The 19779-nt window shown below is 46.2% G+C and overlaps 2 protein-coding genes across 3 annotated transcripts; one reads left to right on the forward strand and one right to left on the reverse strand.

Annotated features, from left to right (window-relative positions):
* Positions 1–405: 405 nt before the first annotated feature.
* Positions 406–7493, reverse strand: rangap1a (RAN GTPase activating protein 1a). Of its 2 annotated transcripts, none has more exons than XM_047037937.1 (16): positions 7378–7493; positions 6756–6875; positions 6406–6533; positions 6184–6243; positions 5710–5889; positions 5106–5240; positions 4536–4694; positions 4336–4449; positions 3603–3702; positions 3397–3481; positions 2769–2916; positions 2506–2622; positions 2113–2218; positions 1817–1905; positions 1322–1443; positions 406–1110 (listed from the first exon to the last, which is right to left on the reverse strand). In XM_047037937.1, exons 2-16 carry the CDS (start codon positions 6865–6867, stop codon positions 1029–1031), a joined length of 1737 nt encoding a protein of 578 aa, XP_046893893.1. In that variant the 5' UTR covers positions 6868–6875; positions 7378–7493; the 3' UTR covers positions 406–1028. The 2 variants fall into 2 exon arrangements, with proteins under 2 accessions (XP_046893893.1, XP_046893894.1); XM_047037938.1 differs by having other exon boundaries at positions 1286–1443.
* A 241-nt stretch (positions 7494–7734) lies between these two features.
* Positions 7735–19580, forward strand: zc3h7ba (zinc finger CCCH-type containing 7Ba). Its single transcript, XM_047037893.1, has 23 exons — positions 7735–7938; positions 8204–8264; positions 8412–8448; positions 8643–8840; positions 8928–9086; positions 9276–9356; positions 9522–9578; positions 9693–9735; positions 10044–10270; positions 10448–11045; positions 11153–11211; positions 11305–11404; positions 11530–11685; positions 13253–13467; positions 15420–15520; positions 15687–15868; positions 16060–16145; positions 16384–16547; positions 16936–17041; positions 17192–17300; positions 17672–17814; positions 17922–18091; positions 18279–19580. Exons 1-23 carry the CDS (start codon positions 7884–7886, stop codon positions 18457–18459), a joined length of 3288 nt encoding a protein of 1095 aa, XP_046893849.1. The 5' UTR covers positions 7735–7883; the 3' UTR covers positions 18460–19580.
* The last annotated feature ends 199 nt before the right edge of the window (positions 19581–19779 follow it).

Raw genomic sequence — 19779 nt, forward strand, 5'->3', positions numbered from 1 at the left:
ATAAAAGTGCCCCATAAAACATTTGTCAAAAAAGAAAAGGATGATTTTTGTGTTTAGATTGCTTGATGTGCCAAAAAATGACCTTAATGTCTGTTGGCAATGTCTCATGCCATCATGCCATGTCCTAAACTAGACAGATGACCAGATCTACTACAAAAACAGTATTCATTATAATGAGCACTGTCAGCCTGATATAATTTCCAGATCAAGTCATACTTCAACATTTACTTAAAGCCATGTCCTCTTCAACTGAATTATATCCCACTTTGTGCTGTACTGTAAAAACGAATGTGTCAACTAATTTTTCAGCGTTCAGTTTACCCGGACATATTGGCACATCATTAATTTACATTTAAATCGTTGGTCAAAGCCAAGAAACAAGCTACTTCTGCAGTACATTTCAATTGAACTATATTTTATTTTGAGGTCTGTATTATTCAAGCTGGTTACAACTCAGTACTGTATCAGATCAACAACATTAACAAGCAGAGATCCAGTTTTTCTGCTCTTCCCTTTTGATTGTTACTACTGTATTAATACAGATAAGATTTGTTGCTTTCTGTAGCCCCAGACTTGTGTTCTAACATTTCTCCATTTTTTTTTTTTAACCTTTCATATGTATTTTGTGAGTACAATAAAGGAGTAAACCAGGAGACCAGAAGTTTGTCCACACCACCTCACCACAGTACAATCTAAAACTCCCACCATCGTTGTGTCCCACTGTGAGAACGTGTGTGCGTGTCTAAAAGTTCAGTCAGTCAGTCCCACAGTTAACAACCAAATTCTATTCCACAAAAAAATCCAGGATATAGCTCCCATGCTCGTGTAAGTCTGTTTATCTCCTCTCTGTCAAAGGCAGGGATCAGAGCAGAAGTGTGCTTCAATGTGGTTAATCCTTGTGTGCGTCGGCTCGCTCCTCTGTGTCAGCGGAGTGTAAATTCTTCAGTCCGTCGGTGTTCAGTGCCCCTCCTCGTTGGGGTTTAGTCCAGGTGGAGCGGGTGGGTTGTGCATTGGTGGTCTTGTGTGGCTCAGCTCTCAGACTGGACCCTCTGCAGTGTGGACTGGAGGCAGGTCCTGGCTCCGCAGCACGACTGCAGGGCCTCGCTGGGTCTGGCGAGACACACACACACACACACACACACTTTATAAAAGCAAAACATGCATTTTCCACTTAATAGCACCAGAACAAGACTTAGCAACATTAGGCGTGTAGAGCGCCTGTTTGTGAGAGTACGAGAGGGAAACAGAGACAGACGCGCTGTGTGTCTGCAGTTGGAGGGGGTACCTGTGAGCTGTGCCGCTGCCCCTCACACGTCCTTACCGGGACATGAAGGCCTCCAGCACGGCGATGTGCTCCTTAGGGAAGTAGTCCTGACGCACAGCGTGCTCCAGGGCCTGCAGGTGACCAGGCACCACGCGCACCGGCTTCACCTTGTCTTCACTCTGACACCCACACGGGCAGGGCAGGGGGAGAGAATGAATGTGAGGGACAGCAACAACAAAAATTCTCTCTTAAGTCTTCACTTGACCTTCAGGTTAACCTTCAGGTAAAGTGAAGAACCAACCTTCAGGTTAAGTGAAGAACAAACCTTCAGGTTAAGTGAAGAACCAACCTTCAGGTTAATCGAAGAACCAACATGAAAGTCGGTGTCCCTTTGTAAGGATGATTCCCCTGTCGCCAGATATTATGAGTTGCGACGTAAGATGAGGGGACATCTTTTGTTCAAATAAAAACATTTCTCAACAGTTCCCCCCCCCCCCCCCCAAACAGGATCAAAGCAGCATGGAAAGGAAGATGTGTTTAATGGACACATACCTTGAGGAGTCCCAGCATCACTAATATAGATGATACAAAGGTGTAGCCTACAAAGGAAGGACTGGAGAACGCTTTTCTTAGAACTGCATCTGCATGAGGAACAAACAAAAAAAGGAAGAACTACACATATTTTCTCTCTTTAAGAAAATAAGAAAGACCCATAATTTCCTACATGGTAGAGGTTTAAGTCTTCTAAGAACAAAGTCTTTTCCGCAGAAATAATGCTTCTACAGTGAACACCCAATGCCTTGAATATTAAATATGAAAAGTAACCCGTTTCTTAGATGGACTCTTACCAACACTGTCCAGTACTGCAGCTTTGACCTCCTCATCCTCCTCCTTGTACACTGAAGCGATCTTGAGGAAAGCCTCTGCAGTCTTACCAGCATCCACCACATCCACCTGTAGAGACAAGAAAGTCACACGTTCAAGTTCAAGTCTTTTATTGTCAGGTACACAGAACAACACAAGGTTAGACTGGGCACTGAACTTCTTAAGACAAGACAAACGCAAGCACCTGGCATAACATATATGTACACGGAACACAATTTACATCAATGCTGAGCTTAAATAAGTGAAACACACCACCTTTCCGGCTAACAGCACCATCGACCGGATCCTGTTCAGAGTCAGACCAAGTGTAACCAGCAGGTGTGGGGGGATGAGAAGGTGTGTGTGTGTGTGTGTACCTGTTGCTGGATTAGAACAGCCCTCTTGGCCCCCAATCGGAGCAGCTTATCTGGGGAAGGAAAGCTAAGGAAGGAGGACACGTCTGGGGGCCGCGGGGCGGACGGGGGGGTGGACACCTGTGAGGGACAGGAAGGTCGGAGGTCAAGCAATAAGCAAAGTGATATGTTCTCATCTAAAGCTGTATGGGTGCTATGTCTCCCTGGACAAGGACTGGTCTAATCGACAGAGCAAGAGGGTTCTCTTCAATCCTAGAGTCTCTAACCTGGTTCACACTGCCATTCTCCTCCTCCTCCTCTTCATCCTCCTCCTCCTCCTCTTCTTCTTCTTCCTCCTCCTCATCAACATCTTCCTCGTCATCCTCCTCATCTTCGTCTTCATCGTCATCGTCCTCTGGCTCCCCTTCGTCATCACTGGGAAATAAGACATGATGAGGAAACCAGCGTTAGATCTTAGATATGGATTTTAAACACTTCACAACCCAGACCATCACGTTTCCACCTGTAAGTAGAAGATGACAGAGCATGTTTGTACTTCGAAACTCTTGAACCCACGTCCCAGTTGTGAAACACAAAAAAAGGAAAGAAACTAAGGGCCTCATTTACTAACATTGCGACCGCAGCTTAATCTGCGCCTTTTCCCAACCGCAAATAGCGCACGGTGTATTTCCGCATTTCGCGTTGTATTTATCAAACCAGATCCTCGTCGGGCAATCAGCGCACATTAGTGTTAATTAGCGCGCCGTTAAAAGACGTGAGAAATCGCTATTTTACTTCTGAAATGGGCGCAATCCTGTTAGTAAGTGAGGCCCTAAATGTGTGATTTACTAATACATTTTGCAAGGTCCAAGCAGACTTTGTTTGACTGTTTGTCTCCCAAAGAGTCATGCGTACCTGAGGGATCCCAGCAGGTTTCCCATGTCCATGCTGTCCATGGTCTCTCTCAGAGCTTCACAGCCATCCTCTCCTAGACAGTTACCTGAGGACAGGAAATGGACATCGTGTGGTGCTGATTCAGTTGCTAATTCAAACAGCTTTTAAAACGAAGGATTCGAAGCGTGGGACATGTAAAGAATGTTTCATGTGATCTGTGAGCGTACCATTCAGGTCCAGCTTCTCCAGGTGGTCTTTGCCCTGGACAGACTGTGCCACTACAAGAGCAGCTTCCTCTGTGATCTCCCCGAACGAAAGATTCAACTCCTGAGAGGATAGAGACGAACGCAGGGTAATCCATTAGAACAAACGAGGAAAAACTCAAATCTATGAGTTTGAAAATCTGTCAAGCCGTGCGCAATAGATGTTCTTTGTGACACGTGACGGATGCTGACAGAGACTGTGGCTACCATTCCACGGCCCCAGAAGCCCCTCCATTAACTATGTGGGAGTCAGATGGCTAAACGGTGAGGGAGTTGGGCTAGTAATCAGAAGGTTGCCAGATCGATTCCCCGCTGTGCCACATGATGTTGTGTCCTTGGGAAAGGCACTTCACCCTACTTGCTTCGGGGGGAATGTCCCTGTACTTACTGTAAGTCGCTCTGGATAAGAGCGTCTGCTAAATGACTAAATGTAACTAATAAGTACATTTACATGTTGTCATTTAGCAGACGCTCTTAACCAGAGCGACTTACAGTAAGTACAGGGACATTTCCCCCGAGGCAAGTACGGTGAAGTCCCTTGCCCAAGGACACAACGTCATTTGGCGCACCCGGGAATCGAACTGGCAACCCTCTGATTAATACCCCGATTCCCTAACCGCTCAGCTATCTGACCCCCCCTAGTACAACATCCAGTATGTCCCAACAGGTGTCCCTGCCCTGAAGGGGTGTCGGTCACCTTGAGGATGGGCAGGCCCTCTGACACGGTCTCTGCTATAGCAATGGCCCCCTCGGAACGCACCAGGCAGTCACCAAAGTTAATCACCTGGACACTGCGGAGATGTTTCAGGCCCTTGGGAAGACGCAGAGACCGTTAGTACAGAAATACACACTCGCCGGGACAAAACACACGCGTGTGGCCAGTCCAAATGTGTGTACCTGTGCCATGGCGATGGCTCCTTTCTTGGTGAAGGTGTTGTCGTTGAGGTTGAGGACGCGGAGGTCAGGGTTGTGCTGCACGGCCGTGGCCAGGGCTGTCACCCCTGGGTGGTTGATGCCATTCTGGGGCATGTGCACCTCCTCCAGACTGCCCATCAACTGTGGGAAGGGGGAGAAGAAAGAAAAGTGTTCAGTGGACATGGAACTGATTCCACAGTAATGATCTAAATATCACAGTAATCAAAGAGCCAATTTTCTTTTTACATTTACATTTAGTCATTTAGCAGACGCTCTTATCCAGAGCGACTTACAGTAAGTACAGGGACATTCTCCCTGAGGCAAGTAGGGTGAAGTGCCTTGCCCAAGGACACAACGTCATTTTTGCACAGTGGGGAATCGATCCGGCAACCTTCTGATTACCAGCCCGACTCCCTCACCGCTCAGCCATCTGACTCCCATCGACTCTGATCTTTATCGCAACAACTTACGACGAACAAATCTGGATGTGTACAATGCGGGGTGTGACTGCCAGAGAATGTAATGGGAACAATTCTAAGTGTGTACTTGTACCTGGAAGGCGTGGGCTAGAGCTGTAGCCCCATCATTCTCCAGGCGGTTCCGTCCGGCGATGAACACTTTTAATCTGAAGGGGTTACCTTTGGCACTGGATTGTTTATGGCACTCTGTCAATGCTGCAGCCAAGATCTGCAAACAACACAAATACAGCTACATTGATGCTCCATGTATCTAAAGCAGCAGGCAAAACATGTCATCATAATGCCAGAAAAGCTTGATCAAGGCCAGTCTCAGTACACAAGGTTCAGGCTAGTCACAGATAAGGAACAAATCAACTTAAAGCTCTTTCAATAGTGAATCTCCATGCACTTTTTTCAAGTTGATGAACTCAATTTATATAGTGTCTAGGGAAACGGGTCTTATAACCATTCAGTTCAGTTCATCTTTATTCATTTCCTTGGGCAAATTGCGTTGCAGCATATGAGCATCTAAAACAATCAATCCCACACAACCAAAACCAACACATAAACCACATTTAAAGTCAATCACTTTAACGATCGTCCTACTACACATTACCCCCAATTCGAAAACTGTACAGCTGAGGGGGGATACATGAATCGCTAATCCGATGGGTCTCACCTAAACCGCCCACACTCACCTTTCCTCCTCCGATGCCCATGCCACAGTTATTGAGCTTCAGCTCCTGCAGCGTGTGGCAGGCACTGCTCTTCAGCAGCCTCTCGATGCCCTTGACCCCATCCGGCCCAAAGGCGTTGTCGCTGAGGTCCAGCACGGTCAGCCGGGCCCCTGCCTTCATCAGGGCATCGCCCAGGGAGTTCTACCAACACGACAGACGGTCAAACGTTTTTTTGGAGGCTCAGGCCCGTTGTTGTGTCAAACTTTGCTCTCGTCAGTAATCAGCGACCCTGACAGAGTTGCAGAGAGAGAGAGAGAAGGGTGCGGGCCTATCTCTCCTACCCGCTGCTACATTCACATGAGATTACTGATTAGTCGCAGTTGAAGTCCAGAGCAGTCAAACGCGCCCTGACACCAGATATCCATCATTAGAAAAGGGGAGGTTCTGATTTGGAAATGCAATCCTGCATTCAATTTAGAGGTAGACATATCTTACCAGAGCAGGAGGGATCTCAGAACGCAGTCGGCCAGTGAACATGTCACTCCAGTAACAGCACTGGAGAAGAGACACAGAAAGCAACAGCGAGAGAAATTGAGTGACACCGACAGCATTTCGGATGATCTTCTTTCAACATGACTTCTGGTTGGAACAGCCCGAACACCCCCACACTGAAACTTTTAAAGACAACCCGTAAACCACTCTACGGCTGGTTGGCACCTTAAACTCGCTCTTTGTCTCCAGAGCCTTAGCGATAGCCTGTGCAGCCTCCACACCAATGGTGTTCCCCTCCAGCCTCAGAGCCTGAAGACCCTGGAAGTCCTGGATCTCCTTAACAATTTCCTCCACTGAAGGAGAAGAGAGGTGTGTGAGAAAGAGACAAACACAGAGACAAAATGGTGAGTTGGAGAATTGTGTATGATGATCATGTCAAATTGGCATTTGAGATTTAGTGCTATAAAAATAAATTTGATTCGACTGGAAATATCAAGAGAATATGAGCATATGTGTGAATATTAAGGTGTGACTTATATCAAGGTATAACATGTAAGGTGTACATGCATACTCACCAGACTGTGCATTGTCCAGTTTGCGCCCCTGGCCCTTATAGCTCAACTCTCCCTCAACCACCTGAGTTTTGGCCAGAGAGTCAGCCAACTGTGATACAGCATCGGTTGCCATTGGAACACCTATACACATACACAAACACACTTAGACCATGTGCCTGTTCTCTTTTATAAGCTCTAATGTTCAGTGCCCAAATTACATAATCATTTGTTTACACGATACTAACGGCCATGTAAGGATTATTGTAAGTGCCTCAGTCATGAGGTAGTTTATTCCCATGCTGATTAATGCTGCCTACAACTAGTTTAGTACACAACTAGCTACATAGCAAAGTATAGAGCTGGCATTTGAATATAGAGCTAAGCTTACGGGTAGTCAAAACGTTTGCCGTCATTTTTATGCTAAATGTTTACATGCGACTCGACGTTCATTCTTCATAACCAAGCTACAAGTGGCAAGCACTACTACAGTAGAACGGCCTTCCAGCAACACACATTTGCTGGTAGCTAGCTAGCTAATGTTAAACAGCTAGCTCTTCCTTGTCAACTGTCCATAGTCAACAGCTCTTATTGTTGTCATTAAAACGTATTTCGTGCAAATTATGAATAGTGCTTATAAGCTCACCAAATGCAAAAGTTTATGGATCTCAACCCTGTTGTTAAGAGTGCTATGTTTGAGGCCGAAGCTAACACACTTGCTGTCTCCCGCTCGCTCTGTTCTTTCAAACCAGACCACACAACCCGGTCTGGTAAGTGAGAGAAACAGCGAGATGGGGTGATGGGATTTGTAGTTCTAATAACATTTGGATAGTGTCTGTCTTCAGTTGTTTTGCTATTAAAAGCAAGCCCATCAACAAATCCGATTGTCATTTTCAGTAAAAAAAATTATAATAGTGAAATATAGTGTTGCATTTTCTTTCATGTATTTGGATGTCGCCTTCCACGAACCATACTATCTGTAGGACCTAGATTCAGTAATACGATGGGGTGGTGAGGGCTTTTCGAGGAATTGGAAGTGAAACTGTTCTGTTGAATCTGCTCACTTATGCTAGCTGCTAGAGAGAGATACAGTAGTATTCTTCAGGGTTGCAAAGGATATTGTTGTCCACGACGGGAAATGTTCTGTGCTGTATGTGTAAATGTAAACTACCACTACTAGTAAAACACCGACTTTGTTTCTTGACAGGTGAGTCTCGAGTTTATTTGTTGCACGTTCTTGCAGAAAATGTAATTAGGCGAACGCCCCTAACATGTAGCTCTGGTAGCTTTCTGCATATATATTTTTATTTTACAGATACTGTGGTCCTACAGTGTCCATCTGTATTTCTTTTATTTGTAAAAAGTGACTTTATTAACTTATGTTAATGAAGTACTGTACCTGCCACTCAGTCTGCAGATATTCTTCAAAAAGCCTGATGTTTACATCTGTTTTCGCGCATGTGATTTTGCAGCTATGGACTCGGAACGGCAGAAGCGCAAGAACGAAATACAGAAAGGACTTTCACTCATGCGGTTAGAATAGATTCATACTAATATTGTGTTGCTATAGGTTTACATAAAGATTTTTTTGTAAATGGCTAATATCAAATGAGTGGAAGGATATGGGTAAAGTTTTAGCTTTCACTTGTTGATATTGGAAAAAACTCGTTTCTCCTATAGGCCATCTTTGCCTCACCCAAAGCCCAACAGCAATGAGGTAAGGTTAAGAAAACTGTATAAGACTGTCTATTGTGACCATGGTCATAATTCCCACAAACTCAACTTACTGCCCCAAATATCTGTTGGAAGTTTGTGTGCATTCCCATTTCCCAAACATTTCCCAACTCCTTTCTCTTTACTTATCCTCCCCCTCTGTCCTTGCCCCTCCCACTGTTACAATCTTTGCTCCAGGGCGTTTTGACCCAGCTTATTTGCAACCTTCTGGATGAGGGAAATGTGTCATTCAGGAAGGGGCAGTGGGACCAGGCCATTACAAACTTTACGGAAGGGGTGAATGTGGCTCAGTATGCCCAGTCAAAGGACCTGGGCATCCCTCCAGCCCTGTTGGAGAGCCTGTATGTGAACCGGGCCAGCACCTATCATAGCATGGTAAGATATATATATATATTTACATGCACGCACACACACACACACACAGAACCCTCAGTCCACTATCATTGATTCCTTCCCTCTCAGGACAAGTATGAACGGTGCATTCAGGACTGTGACCATGCGCTGGCAGTGTGTGAGGGCAGTCGCAGGGCTCTGTACAGGAAGGCCCTATGTCTTAAGGAGCTGGGACGATACAGAGAGGCCTACAACTGCAGCATTGGCTGCCTGCTCACGGCTCCTAACGTAAGTCATCTATAGGACAGTCGCAAGACAACTTCATCGAGATTTATATCTCTATGCCCCCATACTTAGCTATCACACTTTCACGTGACAAGTTGATTGAGGTGATATCATTATTGGGGTTTTGTAAGTGACTATACTGTTCGTACGGATAGTTTGTGTCCTTAAATCATTTTTTATCTCCACTCATAGGACAAACAAGCCAACGAGCTGGCACGGGAACTGGCTAATAGACTGGGCATGAGGGTCCGCAAAGCCTATGTTAGCTCCAAGGTGAGCATCCTTTTTTCTGACTTGTTCCAGGACTTTAAGGGGTTGCTCAAAGCAGTTGATCGTTACTTTCATAAAATTCTCCACAACAACTTAGAAAATGTTGAACATATAGAGTAATTGAAACTCCATATTGAGTATTTGAATCCCCCCCACTCCCCCTTAAAGGAGCCAGCTGCTACTGGAGGTGACAGTAATGGTACCACAGGTCCTCATGTGAATAAGGCAAGTACTTTACTGTAAATACTGTAAGTGATCTGACTGAGGTTTCATATATTGCGGGATGTTTGCAAAATGAGCCAGTGCCATCTTTTTTTCTTCTTCCTTCTCACCCTCTAGACTTCAGCCAATATAATGGATTCCTTGAGGGACATCGCACCAAGTAGGAATTACATAACATTTACATTAACATTTCAATTTAGTCATTTAGCAGACGCTCTTATCCAGAGCGACTTAAGTACAGGGACATCCTCCCCTAGGTAAGTAGGGTGAAGTGCCTTTTCCCAAGGACACAACGTCATGTACACCGTCCGGGAATCGAACTGGCAACCTTCAGATTACTAGCCCGATGCTCTACCCGCTCAGCCACCTGACTCCCAATTACCCTGAGTTTAGATGATCATCACCGTCAGTACATGCCAGAAACCGATTTCCATTTCAACTCTTGTTCCTCTCCTGTCCCATTTTCAGGTGGCTTCTCAGACACGCCTCCACCTGCCAGGATACCAGGCCGTGATGGTGACACCTCACTCCTTGCAGCTGGATGTATGAGTTCCAGCCGGTCTGTCGACAGCCTTGATCAAGGCCCCCAAGGCCTTCTCCACTCAGGGCTCGAGGCCCCGGGAGACTTGGATTTGATAGGGGATGATCTAGACACCCTCCTGGACAGTTTTTCTAATGAGCCAGAAGCAACTGAGGTGAGCATCGGGTTGCATGACAAGTTGAGAATAACAACAACAACAAAAAAGTTGCGTATTTTTCTCTCCATTTTCCTGGATTAATAACCATCGCCACTCGCCTCTCTCTCCCATCTCCTTCCCCCCCCCCCCCCCCCCCCCCCCCCACCCATGTCCCTCACCCAAACCCATCTCCAGGCTTCCTTTCCCACTGAGCCCTGCATTTTCACATCGCGCCCTGTTCAGACTTATGGCCTGGCCCTCCCCGCGCCCTCTCCCAAGCTCCCCCCAGCATTCTTCACCTCTGCTGTCAGCCAGCTCAACTCCCTGGACACCTTTCGCCCCAAAGAGGAGGACCCCAGCACAGCACCGAGTTCCCTGGATTCCCTTGATGGCCTGGATGCCTTGGATAGTTTCCCAGCTCGTGGAGGGGGTGGCGATGGCAGTGCCCACCAACCATCACTAAATGCCCTGATGGAAATGAATGCCCTGGATGCTTTAGACAACCTGGCCCCCTTTCTAGGCAGTGGAGCTGAGGCTCCCCCCAGGGCAGCCACCGGAGATGAATTGAGCGACCTCGACCTCGAGGGACTTGACTTCTTGAATGGCCCCGACAGCATCCCTGTCCTGGGTGATGAGGGCCCACCTGAACTGGCTGGGTATCCCCTGAACGCACTGGATTCTCTCGATTCACTCGACACTTTCTCGCCACTAGAGGGCGCCTCTGCACTCACACTCACGTCCAAGGTAGTTGGCGGAGGCAGGCTGGTCTCCTCCTCTGGGGTCACTCAGTCTGGTGAGTGTACTGAGGGTAGGAGTATGTAAAAAGCAAAAACACGTAGTGTTGTTTTTGTACAATACAGTCAAATGTATGTTTAATAGAACGTCTCCTCTTTTAACTAGGTGGTGGGAGGTCCGTCAGTGCGCCGCCTGCATCGCGCTCGACCAAGTCGAACTATACTGTGAGAATTGTCTTTTTCTCTCGATTCTTTTCCTCATTGACATGTTATATTTGTCTTGATGGCATTGTAACTGAAAGCTGTTTTGCGTACCAGAACAACCATGGAAGCTCAGTCATGTCCCGGCTATACCAGAACCCTCTGGCCGCCACCCACATATTCCTACAGGGCTGCTTCACCTGTTACATCAGCACAGGTAGCATCCCCACCCCTACACACACACACACACACACACACTCTGACGTCTGCTCTCTCTGTCTCCGACAATCTCCCCTCTCTCTCTTTCTAACTCTGCCCCCCTTCTTCCTTCTTGCCTCCCAGGCCCAGGGATCTTTGATGTCCAGCACCAGCCAGACTTGGTCCATAACTGTAGGCGGGACATCCTGCTCTGCAGGAGCAGGGCTGAGTCTCTCTGGATGAGAGTGAGGCCGAGGCCCATCAAGAACCAGGTCTTCGGACACTATGTCCTCTGCAAGGGTGAGGACTGCTAAACTCTGTTCACACTTTCAGCTGGGTATCATCATCAAATTCAGAAAAACTCAATTTTCATTTTGCTTCTGTACTGCATCTGGGCTTAAGGTATATTGGTCAGATGTCTCTGGTAAACTTTTTACTGGTCCAATCAGCGAACAGAGGGAGTGGCTAAGAACGATGACGTTGATGTCGTGCGGTAGTTTGAGTTGTAGTTCCGTAACGGCGGCGGAGAAAGATGCGAGCGAAGCCATTATGTCCGTTGTGGCAACACTGCCGAATATTCAGAAGTTAAAGCCGGAGCAAGAACAATCTTTGATCCCCACGGGGTTCGTTTGATTTTCCAGCTAGCTCCGTTAGTGGTGAAGGAGTTGGCTAAGGCAAACGCTAGCGATTGGTTATGGCAGATCCAGAGTGGCTCTGGGCAGACCCAATAGTTTTAAACTTCAACAGAGTACCCGCCTTCAAGGAAGTTAACGCTCGTCAATGGATCGAGCCCAGACTCTCTGTACAAATGCAATGAACGTAGTCTGGTTAGGACCAGGCTAGGTCATGATAGCTTCAGTTTGAAACTACGTACATACTGTACTGTGGTCCAAAGGAAGAATGTTGGAAGGGCTTAAAGATCCTGAACCTTAAAGACAGACTGGGTGAAACCCACATGAACACCAGTGGTTAGAGTAAAGGCCATTTGGATAAGGACCAAAGATTCATCTCAAGGTCAGAAGAAACATGAAGCATATCAAAACAAGGGAGTTAACACTACGTAGTTGTATAAAAGGATGTAGCACATATACATACCACATGCTACCCAATATCAGAGTATAGAGTACTAGTAAAAACGGAATAAAATGTCTGCACAGACATCTGAATAAAAATGATGTGCCGCATATAGCAACTTAACTAAATATATATAGCACATATAGCACTCTTCACTTATGCTGTGACATCAATTCTACTTTTTGGAGATGGAGTTGTAGAATCAAGGAAATAACTCGACACAAGTCTCTTAGTGGCTTTGCAAAGTCAGAGAGCCCATTATAAAGTATTAACACTTGATATAAAAAAACAGCCCATTAGTTCAAATTATTCAGAAATGAATGCCAGTTAATCCCTCTCCACTAGGGTCTGCACCTGGAGGTGCCAGTCTAACACAACACAGATTATCCCTATCAGCTGTGTCCTTGACCGACGAACACAGAAGGAGAGAGAAAGATGGTTCCTAGGAATACAAAATGGCATAAGAATTTTTGCCCTACAAAGAGGCCTTCAAAGTTTACATTATCACTGTAACTTACTCCTTGTTACGACATAATACAAATCTAAATCTCAACAGCCTGTTTGACGGTTACTTAACTGTTTCTTATGCAAAACGTTGAGAAAAATACACATTCCGACTTCACACGGTGTGCGAGTATGGTTAGTTGTTGATTTAGAGAGGTTTGGAGAACCGTGTCCTATTTGCACTAAACGGCCCCGAAAAACAAACACTTTTCAAAACGTCGATACCTACTCACAAGTGTGTTCATACAGGTTGTAGTTGATGGCTGTGTCCCCTTTTCCCCCTATCCAGAGATACTGCAGTCTGGCTTGAAGAAAGGCTGTAAGTTTGGGGAGGCCTGCATGTTTGCCTTCTGCCAGCAGGAGATTGATGTGTGGACCCAGGAGAGGAGGGGAGCTCTGAACCGGGACCTGCTGTTCGGCCCGCCCGACACCAGCCCCGGATCTGTCCCCACGATCAAGCATCTGCTGCAGCTCTACAATGGCATGTTCATCTTCCTCTGTAAGGTACAATGGACACAAACAAGAACACACAAGCACACAAAAGCATGAGCTTATTTCCTCATTTGACCATTGCAATTATTGGCGCTCTGTATTCACCGATTGTCCCTGTGGAGGAGAAAGTCCTTGTTTTAAACTGGCTTGTTTTTGTGGGGAAGGTCTTCGAAAGATATCAAACAGCACCCAGTTTAGTTATTGTAGGAGTTTGTTCAAAAGGATTTAGATGAAAAATACAGTCGGAAGATCTTTTAGAGTCAAGATGGCTTGATGGTTTATTCAGCAATGCAGCAGCAGTATGCGTAAGACACCAAAAGCAATCACACACGTGAACACATTTTATTATATAGGCTGATATGAGGAATATCTCCTGCCCTGCATGATGATTTCACAATGCTCTAGAAGGTTCTCTTCCCACGTTTTGGCCAAGGCCAACCTATCTTCGATAAAACCGACATGCGTGCGCACTCCCTATATCTAATGTCTACTCAAAACCTCTCTCTATGTTCCCTTTACTCCTCAGTCCCTTTTTCACCCCTTCTCCCCATCCAATATGTTTCACCCAACCTCCATATGTATCTCTTCACTTCCCTGGCTAGGTCAGCTTGGCCTGCCACTCTTAAGGACCTAGATCCCGGAATCTGAGGCAACTGAACCACAAGGCCTTCAATCATGAATTTTCCCAGCTGTTAGCCCTTGGCACCTCCCTTCCTCACTGTCCTAGAGAGCCAAGCACACAACAGTCTCCTGTAACGCTGACTCACCCTGGCCCCCCTTTCTCCTTCGAGAACATTCTATTTTCCTCGGGCACCATATCTGCTGTTGTCTTTTTCTCAACCTTCCAAAACCCCTGACTAGTTCAGGACATGTGTCTTTGCAAAACGAGGCCTATCTACCTCACCACTGAGTACCACCCATGCCCAATAATCAATAAACCACGACATTATATAGAGAAACGATGAACCAATGAACCAACTGATTAACCAATTCAAACAGACTCATTGACTAACCAATAGATGGACACATTGGTAAATACTGATGCATCAGAGAACCGTTCAACTTTACATACAGTTTCTCAGGCTTATCTAGGTCTCCTAGGTCAGTCTCCTTCCCTGGTTCCCTAAAGCGGTCCTGAATACTCCCAAATAACACAAGTGACCTAGAGTTCTGTGCATCAGTTAAGTTTAATGCAAGCTTGCAGACAGAAGGCACTCAGTCCTTCTATAACAAGAGCCCTCATTGACATATGTCTCTACCAAAGGTCTGTACTATTAGGGTTTTAAATGAAAAATAATTCCTTGTTGGAACTAGTAGTAGGTACCAGGCGCTAACTGGTTCTTCCTTTTTCCTCTCCAGCTCACAGGCTGATTTGATCAGGTTACCTGAACAGTTAAGGTCCCAGACACTGTGCTTTTATGTCAGCCTCTTTTACACAAATGAATAAATCATAGAGCTGAGAACTGCACAGAGTGTTCTTGACAACTAAATACGACGGTCTACACCTTCATATCAAGGTTACAACATTCTGATCTGACGTATTCTACCTTATGCAAAGCGTCAAATAAATTGTCAGTGTCCACATTTTTTATAGTCATGGTTTGCACTTGTTTATCTTGTAATCTTTATCAAATAAACTGAAGGATATTGACAGGGTCACTCTGGTCATTCCTCGACAGTACCTTGTCCCATGTCACTTATAAAACCACACATTTAAATCCTAAGCAACTATTGCTCAATCCACACATATTTTAAGTCCATCCTAACCTTGAGAGATTACGTACTTCATATCAAACAACTGATTGACCACATTTTTCAAGTCATAGAATAAGCATAGATCAAACTAACTTCAAACCTCTTCTTCCTCTTCTGTACTTTTCTGTTTATGTTCCTTTTTTTGTGGCCTTTCGTGGTCTCTCCGTCTCCTCTCTCTTTGTCTTGCGCTCCATTTACCGGTCTGCCAGGAGTGTTACGACAGTAAGCCCAGGATCATAAGTAAGCGCAGTGAAGAGGCCCCGAATGTTTGCTCCAACCTTTCTGCTCCTCACCCGTTCGACGGCAACAAGTAAGTAACATTCTTCACACGCACCCACACCCACGCTCCAACCCCCTGATAGATGTTCCCAAACACTGAAATACCACACACGGGCACGCACAGACACAATTCCCACACCTCACACATACACACAAAACTTGGCTAGAGCCCCCCTCCCCCCCTCTGTTCCTTGCAGGTGCCTGGTCCACGCGGTGAGGTCCACCAGCGTGAGCTACAGTAAGATCCGCCCCCTGCACGCCCTGTGCCATCACGACGTGTGCCGCCATGCCATCCGCTACGGCTGCCAGCGGGAGGACGCCTGCCAGTTTGCCCACTCTGTCATCGAGCTCAAGTGCTGGATGCTGCAGAGAGACACAGGTGCAGTCAAATCCGTCGGTGGAGCCAAGAGTGCGCGCGAAACATTTGAACACACAGTCGCAGAGATGATCACAGGAGGAGCTCCCCGCGATAAGCGTTCTCATCTTCTGTCAGTAGATGGCAGTAGCTGTCATGTCGTTGTCCATTGTTTTTGCTGTGTGTGTGTGTGCTTATGTGTGTCTTTTACCCAGGTATCTCTCCTGAAGAAATTGTGCTAGAGTCTACAAAACACTGGCAGAAACTGGAGCAGAATGCACACAAGCAAAGAGGGAACAAAGTAAAAATGAACTCTGGTTGCACAACAGCAGCCTTTTACATCTCGATCACCTGTCGCTTTCAAATAAATACGGCGTATAGCTTTTGTGTGGATAAAGTCTTTAGCTTGTATAAGATATAGTCTTTAGCTCGTATATCTCCATCTCCGTAGGTTTGATTCATTCTCTTTTTCATTTTCTCGTATTTCCATCACCGATGCTTATGGCTGCTGCATCTGTGTGTTTCTCATGAACCTAAAGCCTGAGAGCGTGCCACAACCTCGAGCAACAGGAGGCGCAAGAGGAGGAGGAAGTAAAGGTCTGAACATGAGGATGAAGTTTGTCTGTGGTCAGTGCTGGAAGGACGGTCTGGTCAGTGAGCCAGATAAAGCCCTGAAGTATTGCACAGCCAAAGCCAGGCACAGGTAAGGAAACAGCCTAACTAGTACATACTATTGAGTGTGCAGTCTATGTTGAGTGCTTTTACCTCTGTTTAGCTCCTAGCCCCTTCTTTAGATTACTGCACAGTAGTAGTGACACAGCACCAGCCCCTCTATGTTATTCTGCTTCACCCTCTTTATATTCCTCCTGCCCCCTCATCCCTCCCTCTCTCTCTCTCTCTCTCTCTCTCTCTCTCTTTCTCTCTCTCTCTCTCTCTCTCTCTCCCTCTCTCTCTCTCCCAAGCTCACACACACACTTCCCTGCTTCTCATCCTTCCTCCCCCTCTCCATGTATGCTAATTGCGGTTACATGTTCTCGCTTCCCCTTCGGTCACACGTCTTCCTTCTCCCGGTCCCTGTCCTCCGGCCCCAGCTGGACAAAGGAGCGCCGGGTGCTGTTGGTGATGTCCCTGGAGAGAAAGAAGTGGGCGATGGTGCGCCCTCTTCCCTATGCCAGAACCTTCCCCCAGCAATACGAGGTACGTCCACTTCTCCTCGTATTCCTCCACTCCCCCCCCCCCCCCCCCCCTCAGATACGGAACTACTTCATGTGAATAACGTACCAAGGAGCCTGACGTCTTGCTGGAACCTGAATGGCCGTGACGGTGCGCAAACGTGTCCCTCCTCAGATATGCGGCCACATAGCGAAGCAGAGGAAATGCACTTTTACTGGGAACTGCACCTACGCTCACAGTCTGGATGAGAAGGAAGTGTGGACGTACATGAAGAACCATAACTGTATGTGAACCCACACACTGTAAACTGCTGCTCGTTTGTTTTGCTAGCTACGTTATTTCGCTTCTGTGCTTGTGCTATTTTGCTTCTAACCTGTCTTTGTATATTTGTTTATGCTGTAGGCTAGATATTTCTTTTTATATGTATGTTTCTTTGTGATGCTACTTTAGATGTTTAGATGTTCGCTTGCCAGGTCCCGATAATTTTACCTTCTGGATGATGCTATGCGGTGCATGTGACAAATAAACCTTTGACACGTTCACATTCGCTGCTCTTTGTTCACAGTATATCAGTCTCTTTGTTCACATTCCCTATCCTGAAGTGAATCTGGCTGGACCCAAGGTGTAACATTTCTTGCGATCCCCTTTCTGCAGTGAAAGATATGCAGCAGATGTACGACATGTGGATGTCTCTGACCAGTCAGGACCGACAGCCCGATGGTGCCTGGCTCTCCCAACCTCCCGCTTGCTCCGAGGATAAGTACATCGTCATGCCAACCGACTTTGCTGAGCCAATGGTGAGCGGCTCGACGCGCCTCTGACTCCGTGCGCTTCAATCCACGCAGGCGCGGCGCCATTGCGGTTTCTGATGCGTCGGATTGCTGTGTTTGTGCGTTTGTGACAGAACGGCTTCCACTGCCGTCTCTGCGGGAGGCACAGTAACGGCGAGCGCCAGTGGCAGCAGCACATCTCCTCCGAGAAGCACAAGGACCGAGTGTTCAGCTCCGAGGGCGAGGACGAGAGCCTGGCCTGGGCCTACCGCTTCCCCGGGCCCCGCTTCGCCCTGTGCCCCAGGTCAGTCTCGTCTGTGTGAGGCTATGTTGCTCATTCAGCCCTTTGTGATTCACTCAGATCACTGATGCTTACGAGTCGCGGAGGTTACGCCTTTAAGCTTATGATGTGGAGGTTATTGTAGAGCCAGAGGGGTGGAGCTCTTACCTGTGCAAACGACACCATGAACCAAAGTTGCTATGATTGACAGGCTGGAGAGCATCTGTGAGGATGGTGTGAGCTGCGACTACGCCCACAGCGAGGAGGAGCTGGTGGAGTGGAAGGAGAGGCGGGACTTCCTGCGTCGCAAGCTAGCCAAGGCCCGTGAGGACATGCTCATCATGCCAAACGAGTTTGACTTTGGGAAATACAACTTCCTCCTTCAGGGTTGAAACCCCTATTTCCCTATGTAGCGATGCATACTACAGTATACACAATAACATACACAAACCACACAACATCTCCACCCACATACTCATACCACATACTCCATGGATTTTGCGGTACTCTCGCTTACTCTTCGTATTTCTCTTCTGTCGAGCTACACAGACCCATAAATGGGCTAGATTGACTGGCTTACTTTAGAGTAAAACGTCAGACTTAAACGTGTTTAATTTGACCTGTTGATAAACGTTTAGTCAATTGAAAGTATCTCTGTGCTGAGTAACTAGACCAGTGCTTTGAAGTCATGTCTGTGTGCCTAATTGTTCTGTTCATAATATCTTTGCCGGAATGGTGTTTGCAATCTTCGTTTAACCTTATGTCTGCACTTTGAGTTAACAGAAGGGGACCTTCCCAGTCAACCAGTGGTGCACTTCCATGGATTGGATGTAGAATTCTGATGACTGATGTCACCCTTTGATGAGTTCTCTGCTCTATAATGTATGGGTAACTGGGGTGCCTGCATGGCATCCTACTATATGGCAGGAGTGTAGGGCCTCTTTTAACTGGGGAATGTTTGAAGCATAGGACTGCAACTTCCAGAGGATTTACCTCTGAATGTGTAGTTGACCCATAAATGATACCAAATACGTATGTTTTGCTTACAACACAGACAGAAAGATGTATTTTGTGCATGGAGAATATTTACATTTATTCATTTCATTTAATTTCATAATATTGAATGTAAGAAACTGCTTGTAGCACAACATAATCACAAAATTGTGAATGAGCAAATTTATATAATTTCAGATTAACCACTTCTTTTAAACTTAATGCACTAAAGTTGTGTACATTTTTTGTTTATCAAGTCAACCCTATGTTCTTCTAGGGAGTCATTCAGTGCCTTGAGATCAATGACATGACTGTGGAAAACACAAAAAACAGTGTGGAAAGGTTCAGTAGCCTACACATCAGTGGTGATTATGTGGAAGGGATGTGTTTCCAGACAGTGTGTATTGTATTATTTGAAATAATATACAGGAAAAGCAGTATGTACTGTAGGTTACTTTTACTTGTGAATGACAGCTGTTTATCATTTATTTTGTTACAGAATAAACTTTTTTTTAAGAGGGTTGTTTTACTTGTTTTCTATTAGGACTATTAAGATTTATTGAAGATTAATGTCAGGCCTATTGGACTCAAATTCTGTGATTTATTTATCTGTCAGGATGTTGTCTACATTGTGACCCACGTGCCTTAGAATGTGACGCATTAGAAAGACATAGCCTACACAACATTATAATTGGACGTGAGAAATGACTGACAGTCCA

This window comes from Hypomesus transpacificus, chromosome 17 (assembly GCF_021917145.1).
Source record: "Hypomesus transpacificus isolate Combined female chromosome 17, fHypTra1, whole genome shotgun sequence".
Lineage (NCBI taxonomy): Eukaryota > Metazoa > Chordata > Actinopteri > Osmeriformes > Osmeridae > Hypomesus > Hypomesus transpacificus.